Consider the following 10624-nt stretch of genomic DNA (forward strand, 5'->3'; position numbering starts at 1 on the left):
CATAATCTTCCTATGTCATTGGCAGCCCAAGAGCCGAGTCCCAGTCCATACTAGCACCCTGGGGCTCCTCCTCCCCGCAAGATGTGTTAGGTGGGGTGGGACTCGCGGCTAGGGCCCTGCTCTCGGCCTGAGTCCCGGTCCTTAGCCTCCGAGGAGGATGAGGAGGAAGAGCTGGAGCCATGGCTGCGGCCTGACTGCCGGTAGGCGGTGCTCAGCTCCTGCAGCTTCTCGGCAGTCGGCCCCCACTTGGCAAAGCCAGGGTCGTTCTGCAGGAAGAGCACGGCTGTGTTGTGGACCACCTTGTAGTGCATTTCTTCCCTGTGGGCAGAGGCAGCAGCTCATGGTAGGGCTCTGCTGGCCCAGTCAACCCAGCCTTCTCCCCCTGCCCTCCCTGGAAACCCACTTCTTGCAGACGTGTTGGGACCCACTGCGGTACTCATGCTCAAAGGCGGGCAGGACCAGCTGGTGGCGTTTGAAGCGGCTCTGCTCCATGCGGGTGAGCGCCGGTGTTGGGGGTTCCCGCCACTCAGGGATGAACACGATGAAGGACAGGGGCTCCGGTGAGCTCTCAAGAAGTTTCTGTGGGAGGTGGCACGGGGTGGATGTCAGAGGCTGCCCTCCAGGTGCTGGCAGTCTTGCTTGCCATCCCCCACCCCCAAACAGCATACCCACCTCGAAGTGAGAGACCATGGCATCCATGAGCTCCTCGCAGAATGGAGGGTTGGCCTCAAAGGAACCACTCAGCGGGGAGAAGTCCAGGCAGGGCCTGGGGACAGAGGTGAGCATTCTAAGTCCCAGTCCCTCAGCCAGAAACAGGTGCTGCCCCCACACTTAGGCAGCCACATTGAAGACATGGCCCTGATGAGGCCAGAGGCCAACATTCGTCCTTAATTCGTCCTGGGGCAGGATGTGGCCATATCCATTGAACATATGAGGACAGAGGCTCAGGCTTGGTGACCGAAGTCCACCAAGCTGATTAGTGGAGGAGCTGGAGCTCAAATCCAGCTCTGACCCCACTGCCACCAGAGCACACACCACACCCAGGAATTCCCTAGCTGCTGAGCTTTCCCTATTGCTGGCATGGCCCTGTCTTCCTGCTGGAGACATCATCTCCTATCTGTGTTCACTGCCCCACCCCCACCTCCCCATTATTCTGTAAGGCTCCTGAGCTCTGTATCACCCTTTCTCTTCCGTCCCAGTATTCCAGATATGGGCTAACTGGCTAAGAAACCCACGGGCTGGGTTGGGGGTTAATGGGCTCCCAGAGGTTCAGGGATATGTCCAAGGTCACCTATCTGGTGTGGTGAAGGCAGGGACTACCCCGAGACTGCCTGACTCCAAAACATTAGAAAGCAGCTAACCAAGGTGGGATCTGCACTGAGAGTTTCCCAGGCCTGGGCAGGAGGGGCCCAGCAGTCCCTGGCTCTCACCCGCGGGAGCCAAAATAGCCATCTGTGTCGGGGAAGGCAGAGCAGTACTGGCGGAAGTAGCAGTTGAGGGGTGAGGCAAAACACTCAAAGCTGACACTGAAGAGTCGGTGGAGGGCCTCGAAGACGTGCACTGGCAGCGATCCCTGCAGGCCTGTCCCCTCGTAGAGGCCCACGCCAAACATCATCTGCAGAGTGGCCACAGTCAGCACCTGGCGCTCAGTCTCCCGTCCAGAGGAGCCCTCCCCTGCTATCCCAGACCTATACCTGGTACCGTCGGAGAAGACACCAGACTCGGGGCAGGAACTTCTCAAAGGCAGAGTCATCAATGCAGCTATAGCGGTAAAGGAGCCACTGTGGGACAGAAAGCAGGGGGCTTCAATTGAGCGCAGGTGCCTCCCTTGTCACTGGCCTCTTGCTGAGGACTCTGGGTCAAGAGAGATCCAGCCCTCACTTCTCCCACCTGTGGAGACCCACCTCCCCTTCCCCCAGCTCTTACCAGCTTACTGAAGTAGTTGCGGCTGACCTTGACCATCTCTCCCTTATACCGGATGCAGACCACATTATTCTCTATATGCATCTCCACACTAGGCATGGGGGGCGCAGACACAGCTAGCCGTACTGGGTAGCAGTATACCAGGCGGGGCTCCACCTCTGGGGCCTCCACTTCCTCTGTGGACGGAGAGAGCAATGAGGGGCCACCCTGGACAACCTGTGTCCAGTGTGCCAGGGGCTGCCCACCCCATCCCAGTGACGAAGGGAGGTACATCCCACCCCACGGAGGAGTAAGTGCAGCTCTAACGGTTCAGTAACAAAGGACACGGCCAGGTGATTAGTAGGGGCAAGCACTGATGGCCTGTGTCAATGTGCTCTGTACTGTACTGACGACTCAGGCCCCCAGTGTGCCTTGGGGCCTGGCAGGCAAGCAGGCTCAGATGCCATGCAGAAGTAGAACTGCATCACCCTCATCACAGTAGTTACAGTACCTCACTTAGGGGTCTTTGGGGGCCAAACAGTTTAAGTTACCACTGAATCCTCACATGATCCTATTGGCCAAGTATCATACCTCAATTTGAGAAAACAGGCTTACAGAGTTGAACGAAGGTCCAACTAACGAGTTAGCCCTGCCTGTCTTTCTCTCCCACTTCTCATTACTTCCTCGTTTCCTAGAAGAGTGCTGAGAACCCTGGCCAAAGGTCACTGCAGGTCATTTCCCAGACCCTGCTGGAGGAATGAGCCACCCCAAACCAGTTATGCCTTGAGGCTGTCTCACTTGTCCCTTCAACCAGGGCCTAGGAGAGAGCTGATGGATACGGTCCTTTCCACCTGGCTTCCTACCTGGGATGTTGTTTTCCTTGAGGATGGCAAGGTGCTTCTCTCGGATCCGTTTGACATAATCCAGGGAGATGTGGTAGATCTTACTGCAGATGCCTTCCACGGAGTCCTTGGCCGCGGCCGAGACATGGGGGCCACACTGTTTGCGCAGATGTTCCAGGCGATCCTGGAGGAGACAGGGCTCTAGTGAGCTGGCAGGCAGGGGAGGGCTGCTGGATTGCAGCCGTCCTCATTTAGAAACAGGCTCTGCTACTTACGAGCTGTGTCATTAGGTCTCAGAATCATGTCTCTCACTGTTAAGGGTACATGAAATACTTACCTAGCAAGGCAGTTGGAATATTAAATATGGTCATTCATGTTAAGGGCTTAACAAGCCCCGGGCATATAGCAAGTGTCCAATAAATGCCATAATTTAATTTTGGGATTACACTGTGCCAGATCCCATGCTACTTGGTAGGGAAACAGACAACTGGGCATAGTCCCTGTTTACAAAGCATTTGTAGTCTATTGGGGAGAAAGAACATAAAATGGGATCCTTCCTTGATCATTGTAGATTTGAAATTTGAGCTTTTAAACTTCCAAGAATAACTGTGGGCATTTGTAATTTTGCTGCGTCACATGTGAAAGTCAGATGAGTGAAAATGAGTCACTCTGGCTACTGAGCACACACCTACCTTTGTCAATCTCTACGTGTCAAGTACACAGTTACTATCGTGAAGTGCGAAACCTTGTCTCTTGTGAAAAATAGTCCTGAAAAGAGAGCCCATTGCTAGTGCTGATGGAGAATTAAAGAAGAGATGGGTTTGGGCCAGAAAAAAAAAAATGTTTTGGACACATTAAGGTAGGGAGTTGAATTGAATCTTGTGGTAGCTCTTAAATATATGAACACACACATCCAAGAAAAGACAGTTTGTCAGTCTGTTTCCAAAAGATGATTGTTCATTAAGTTGAAAAGGCAGCCACTGATGGTAGCCAAGCGCAGAATTCCATTAAGAATCTTAATGGAAATGTTCTTTGGGAGAAAGCCAGGAGCCTAGACAAACATTTCCATTCACATGAGTTTGGGGACTAATGAGTGTCAAAGGTCTGCTGAGCAGGTTGCTGTGAGGCCCTACCCAGCCTGGGCAGGCAGAGTGGGCTTCTGGGAGGAAGCGGCCACAGAGCCTTTCCACTGACCTTACCCAGGGCCACTCACCATGTAGTCCTCCTTGGAGGCTGAGTGGTCCTTCCGCAGCCAGCTGAAGGTGTCCTCCACATTCCACTTGACCACCTTCCTGCTGTCAGGGGATGCACTCCTGCCAGGGGGTACATGGGGGGCCAGCGGTTAAGTGTCTGCTCCAACCTCCTTACTCCTCTCATCCCACTTCCACCGGCATTCAGCCGTCAACTCCTGGACTTACATCACAGCCTTTCTTTTGCCTTTGGGAGCTAACCCCACTTCTGCCACCAAAAGCCAAAGGTCACTGCAGGTCATGTCCCAGACCCTGCTGGAGGAATGAGCCACCCCAAACCAGTTATGCCTTGAGGCTATCTCACTTGTTGAGTGTGAGCCAATGGCCTGTGAAACCAGCCCCCCATCACAGACCCATCCTGCTGGGGGCAGGGGAGAGCCAAACCTGGACTCGATGAGCCGCCTGGCCGCCTCTGCGTATTTAAAAAGCAGGCGCTTGGCTTCCTCCCGGAACTTGATTCGGGATAACCTAGATTAGAGAGTGGACAGAGTTAGAGCCCTTCTATACAGAACTGGGCACAAACTAAATAGCCCTGGGTCATCCTCAGCTGTGGGGCTATACCTGATGGGAATGTCATTCATGATTTCACGAAACATGGAAGGCGACACAACTGGCTCACAGTTGCTTGGCAACATGGGGTCAGAGCCTTTGTCCACGACCTTGCGTTCCAGCATCCAGCGGTTGAAAGATTCCCGAGGGGGTTCAATGCCTGCAGAACAGGAAGACTGATGATGGTCTGAATTCAGGAGGCATTGTGTGGGCATTGGAGGTGCAACAGGAAATAAGACGTGACTGTTATTATTGTCAGGGGCTTCCATTCTAAGCAACATTTGACAATCACTAGTTTTTTAAAGTATGTTAGTAAGTGTTACATAAGGTAAGAAAGGGGGGGGGATTTCTATATTTCAGCAAACTTAGGCAGATTTATTTACTAATTAAAACTACCATTTATTGCGCACTTTCCATTCCACTTACTCCTTTTAGTAATCCTGTGAGGTACAGTTACTCTTTTTTATGCACTTTTACAGTTCATAAAAAGGCTCTGAACAGTGCCTGGCAAATAGTAAGCATTCTGCAAGTGTTAATAATTGTTTCTTGCTTTGTTACTGACCTCAGCCACCCTTTATGTAGGCACTGTTATTGTCCCTGTCTTACAGATGATGGAACCCAAGTGCAGAGAGGCTAAGTGATGAGCCCCAGGTCACAGAACCAGCACTTAGTGGAACAGACTCCAACAGGTCTGTCCCCCGACAGCACATGCTCTCAGCCACTGGGCTCGAGTGCCATCCCCAAGCCCAACTGGCCAACCCCTGCTCCTGCTCAGGGTGGATGAAAACAAAGGAGGCCGTGGCCCAGGAGACAGCTACCTTCTCGCTGCTGGCACAGCTCCCGGTAGTGCTGCCGGAGCTTCAGGATGAGCTGGGAGCGGAGCAGCTCCACCTCGGGATGCGGGGGCAGCACCTCTGAAGGGCCCCGGTGCTTGATGACAGCGTTGGTCTGGATATCGAGATCCCAGTACACCCTTGGGGGATGGAGGAGCAATGAGGAAAGCAGAGAAAAGGGAGGAGGGGCACCCTGCCCATCACCACAACCTCAGTCCCAGGCACCAACAATGGGTGCCCCCAAGCCAATCAACAAGAACTCACTCAGTGGGTCGGAGGAGAGCTGCCTGCTGTTTATCTTCAGGGGATGTTCCCCAAATCTTCAGTGTTGGGGTTCCTGGGATGCTGGGGGAACTGGGCACCGATGGACCTGTGGGTGTCACAGGGATTTCGATCTGGAGCAAAAGAGTCAAAGGCATCAAGTTAGAAGCATTGGCCGATGGCTCCAGCGCTGTGTACACTGGGGAGCTGTGCACAGGGCTCCCCTCCTGACTAACCTGACAGGCCCAGCCCTTGCAGGGAACCTGCTAGCTGCCTACCAGGAAGCTGAGACACTCACCTTGGGCTTCTTCACACCATTGCCGCTTGGCTGCTCTTCTGAGAGCTGCCGTTTTCGGGACTTGTTCTCAGCTGGAGGGGTTTCCACCAAGCTTGAGTCTTGGGGCAGTGGGGTCGCATTCAGCCCCAAAGGGTCCGACTGGAGGAGGAGACCAGCAGAGTTGCAACCAGAGCCAGCAGCTTAGGAGTCCCAGTACTGCGGAATCCTGATGGCCCCCCAACCCCTGCTCCTACTCCTCAGAGAAGAACAGGGGGCTGGGATGCAGAACACTGGGTACTACTCCTGCCTACCACTTGCAACTGTGTGACCTTGGGAGTTACTTCCCTTCCTAATTCCCTCACCTTCAAAACGGCCACGATACCTCACCACTGAGATGATGATTAAACAAGTCAATGAATATGACCAGCTTAATGTGACATCTGGCATGAGGTCAGCACTCAATGTGTTAGTTTTTTCCTTAAGAACCAAAATGAAAGTCAGAAATGAAGAGAAAATTCAAGGAATGCTTGATTTTTAAAAAGCAAGGCCCTCTGGTGGAACTCCTTTGGTGACAGAATATGAAAGTGATGGTGGGCAGTGGGGCCCTGAAATCACATCAGGTACAAATCCTGCTCTGCCTCTTACTGGCGGTGAGGTCCTGAGCCAGTCATCTTGCCTCTCTGAGCCTCAATGTCTTCATCTGCAAAATGGGAATGCCAACTGGCTTGACTTTTTCCAAGAAAAGAGGCTGCCCAAACTGACAGATTCAGAAGCCCGTGCTCCCACCAGACTGCCCGTGCCTTCCTTACCACAATGACATCGAAGTTCCTAGAATGCACATGCCCTCCCCTTACCACTTTCCCTTAGCCAGTCTTCTCATCTTAACCACTAATTCAGAGAAGCGTTCAGAAAACGCCACCCACCCCCAGTCCCAGTCAGGATCCCTGGTGTACTCTAACATCCTCCTTCACAAAAGTGCCACGTCGTAATCCTACTAGTCCCCTCCAGTAGATCCCTGAGTTCAAAGGCAGGACCATGTCTATCTTGTTCACACTGCATCCCAAGCACAGTGCCCAACATGTAGTACAAGTTCAGTATCACACACTATTCTAGTCAGCTGTTTATATGCCAGTTTCCCTATATGAGTCTAGGTTCCATGAGATGGGACTGTTTTGTTGTCATAGTACCCCCAGAACTAGGCACATAATAGTGTTCAGGGTACATCTGGGGAAGATCCAGATGCCAGAGGCTGCTGTGAGACCCCTACCCGAGGCTGGAACTTACAATAACGTCATGCTGGCCCAGCACAGGCATCTCCCATAGAGACTGGTTGGTGAATCTGTTAAAGTAGTAGGGCCGGTTCTCCCTCCTGCTCCAGCACTTCTCCCAGCCCGCATGTACCAGCTCCTCTGCAAACAAGTATGGAACCCAGCCTGGGTCAGGGCTCCTCCTGGGGCACCCTCTGACCCCGCCACCCTGCCACTGCCCCTTGCCAGTACCTGGGAGGTCCTGCACCAGGCGGACGGGCTTTGGAGAAGAGGGCTGGCTCTGATTGGAGGTGCCTGGGGAGTGACTCAGCAAGGATGCTTCCTCCCGGGGGCTGCCGTGGTTCTCATTGGCCATCTCAGCACCCACACCGGACCTGCCACACAGAGGACCAAAGGGTGTCAGGGCCATCAGGGCATGGAGGTCACTTCCACCCACCACCCAGCAATTACAACCTAGAGGGCCCCAGTGACCACCTGCAGATGTGGAGATCAATCCCGTCCCGTCCTGGAGGGCCAGCATGGTGCCCTAGGAGCCCTGGAATCTAGGCTGAAGTTTCCTCAACTATAAAATGGGGTACTCCTATTGCTCCTTTCACCTGACATATGCTTTATCCAATTGTCTGCCTGGCTTGCCACTAGGTTCTATCCTCCAGGAAGCCTTCCTTGACTATTCCCTCCCCAAGCAAGGCAGTCAGAGCCCCTCCTCAGGGCTATAAACATCTACATTGTAGCACTCAGAGTCTGTGGTCTATGAGCTGGGTTTTTCTCCCCATTAAACTGTCACAACTCCCAGAACTGGGAATTGGGTCCAGTTTAGCTCTCTCCAGAGTGCTCAGCAGGGTACCTGTCCCCAGCAGGTCTATTTATTCTGAAAATATTTCCAAAGCAGCAAGTGACCAGACAGAACAGGGTCTATCTTTGAGAAGCTGTTCCCACAAGAAGGAACTGTAATTCCTCTTTCCGCTCCTATCCAGTAAAATCTAACGGGCACAAAGCACAGCCAGGAAGGGACATGACATCTAAATAGATGCCTCATTTTACACTACAGGGCGGGAAGCAGGAAGAAATCTGTTGCTAAAGACCCAGTGGAACCAAGAAGGAATATTGAATTCAGTCCTTCATAATCTCCAGGTGAAATTTTATTTCAATACCAGGAAGGAGGTCAGCTCCTCCAGATGTGTATTACCTACTAACCCCACCCAAAATACACCCAACACATGTCTTGATGAACAAGTAGTTCCCAACCTGGCCATTAGACTCCTAGATGGCCAACTGTGACCAGACTGGTGATCCTAATAGTGTTTTCAATATGTCACAATACCCCCAAAGAAATCAAACATACCCACCAAAAGACCACAAAGGCACATTTAAACATCAGTTATCTTTGCTTGCTGAAATTTTATCAATTCACTGTGGTCACACTGATTATCTCATGCTGATCAGAAGCTCTGATTGGCTGTTGACAACATCATAGGAATCATTGGGACATTGATTTTATTGTACACTCAGTCGCAGACATCTTTTGTTAATTTGGAAAGGGAAAAGTAAATGGTTGTTTCATTGGTACAGTTTGGCAAATAAAACTGCAGGAAGAATTTTCTTCTCTGGCCGGATGGACCCCAAGTCACAGGGTCCCTCAGAGGCAGGGAAGAGGCCTGCAGAAAGGTTCAGCACGTGGGTAGGCTGGTCAGCAGTGGAGTGAACAAGGGCCCAGGGAATTCCTTGCATCAGCAACTGTAGAGCAAATAGAAGAAAAGAGTCACAGACCTGTGAAACACTGCAGAGCAGGGACAACAACAAGACAGGCAAATTGGAAGCCTCCAGGACAGGGTAGGACACACTGTGGGAGAGCTGGGGACTCAGGGAATAAAAACGGTACTTCTCAAGCTTCCCAGCCTAACAGGTTCACCCTCTTAGACATGCAATCTATAGTCGCATAGAGCTCCGTGTTGATGAAGGCCCTGGGCCTAATTTAATGTTCCACTGTCACTGTCTTAAAATTTTTAATAAATTTTTAACAAGGGGCCCATTTTCATTTTGCACAGTGGACCCTTCAAATTGTCCTGCCAGCTAAAGTATCCCTAAGACAAGAGAAAAGTGAACAACCACACATATCACAGATTGGGGGCAAGTTCAAAGCCACCCACACTTCTTTGAACTAAGTCTTTAACGAACACACACATGCAAATGAATTATGTAACAGTGTGTTCATCTTTATTGAAAGCTATTTTCCTCAAGAAACACTGTGTGATACTGATGCACCAGTTACATTAACTGTGCAGAGGCGGCACACCAGCACAGCTTAATGAAGCCAAACGGGGACACTGCATTTGGCGGTGTTCCCAAAACTGGCTACGCATAAGAACCACCAGGTGGCTTGTAAAAAAAAAAAAAAAAAATCAGATCCCTGTCCCTCACTCCACATCTCAGGAATCAGAAATGGGGAGGGGAGGTACACAAGAATTTGTGGGTGTGTGTTTTAAATGAATGTGAAGAGCAGTACTGAGAAATGGGATGACCAACCTTTTTGCTTTATACCATTTCAAATCTTTAGCAATATTTACAATTAAAAAAAATTTTTTTTAAATTTTCCAGCTGATTTGGATGCAGCAGGTCACTTATCAAAGTACCAGTGGGGCCCGACCAGCATGGCTTAGTAGTTGAGCATCCACCTATGAGCCAGGAGGTCAGTTGGATGCCTGGTCAGGGCACATGCCTGGGTTTCTAGCTCCATCGTGCAGGAGGCAGCCAATCAATGATTCTCTCTCATCACTGATGTTTCTATCTCTCTATCCCTCTTCCTTCCTCTCTGACAGCAATAAAAAAAAAAAATTTTTTTTTAAAGTACCATCTGGCGTTGGGCAGACCCACGTTCCAGAACCTTCTGCTACTTTCCGATTTATAAGCCGCACTCAACCTCTATGGTCTCTATGCCTAGAGTCTAGCATATTTACACTCTCAGTAAGACAAATATTACTATTAAGATGGCGTTTTTATTGATTCTGTAGCTCGCTGGCCGCCAGCATGCCGCAGTCTGACGGCCAGGCGGTTTCAGGATAAACTGTATCTGCACAACCAAAGAAACCCATCGGAACATAGAGTCCATTCCAGGATTGGAGAAAGGTGGGGCGGGACCAACTCAGTAATACACCAATCAGAATCCTCCAGCCCAATAGGGCGGGGTCAAAGGACTTGCAAAGTGCGCAGGTGCGGGGGGCGCGCGAAGGAGGGGCGACCCCCAGCGCGCGCACACACTCCCCGCTCCCCCCACCCCAGCGGGGGCGGGACTCAGTAATACACCAATCAGAATCCTCCAGCCCAATAGGGCGGGGTCAAAGGACTTGCAAAGTGCGCAGGTGCGGGGGGCGCGCGAAGGAGGGGCGACCCCCAGCGCGCGCGCGCCTTCCCCGCTCCCCCCACCCCAGCGGGGGCGGGCTGTTTG

The 10624-nt window shown here is 51.7% G+C and overlaps 1 protein-coding gene across 4 annotated transcripts; it reads right to left on the bottom strand.

The window, feature by feature from the left end:
• Positions 1 to 6: 6 nt before the first annotated feature.
• On the bottom strand, positions 7 to 8769 carry PCIF1 (PDX1 C-terminal inhibiting factor 1). 4 transcript variants are annotated; one of them, XM_015570378.1, is made up of 16 exons: positions 8529 to 8769; positions 7414 to 7556; positions 7199 to 7323; positions 5936 to 6073; positions 5641 to 5771; positions 5362 to 5516; positions 4556 to 4730; positions 4379 to 4462; positions 3958 to 4057; positions 2766 to 2928; positions 1927 to 2099; positions 1695 to 1781; positions 1431 to 1615; positions 673 to 766; positions 404 to 579; positions 7 to 318 (listed from the first exon to the last, which is right to left on the bottom strand). In XM_015570378.1, the coding sequence occupies exons 1-16, from the start codon at positions 8555 to 8557 to the stop codon at positions 87 to 89; spliced, it is 2190 nt and encodes a 729-aa protein (XP_015425864.1). In that variant the 5' UTR covers positions 8558 to 8769; the 3' UTR covers positions 7 to 86. The 4 variants fall into 4 exon arrangements, with proteins under 4 accessions (XP_015425864.1, XP_015425865.1, XP_006773602.1 ...); XM_015570379.1 differs by having other exon boundaries at positions 8525 to 8769; XM_006773539.2 differs by having other exon boundaries at positions 4556 to 4703; positions 7414 to 8769.
• Positions 8770 to 10624: the final 1855 nt, after the last annotated feature.

Source organism: Myotis davidii, unplaced genomic scaffold (assembly GCF_000327345.1).
Source record: "Myotis davidii unplaced genomic scaffold, ASM32734v1 scaffold827, whole genome shotgun sequence".
Lineage (NCBI taxonomy): Eukaryota > Metazoa > Chordata > Mammalia > Chiroptera > Vespertilionidae > Myotis > Myotis davidii.

Excerpts from the sequence above, each read along its gene's own strand:
- PCIF1 (XM_015570377.1), bottom strand. The coding sequence starts at position 7,702 with ATGCTGGCCCTCCAGGACGGGACGGGATTGATCTCCACATCTGCAGGT. Across the intron at positions 2,929-3,957 it reads CCTCCAAGGAGGACTACATG|GATCGCCTGGAACATCTGCG; the intron begins GTGAGTGGCCCT and ends TGTCTCCTCCAG. Across the intron at positions 580-672 it reads CCATGGTCTCTCACTTCGAG|AAACTTCTTGAGAGCTCACC; the intron begins GTGGGTATGCTG and ends CACCTCCCACAG.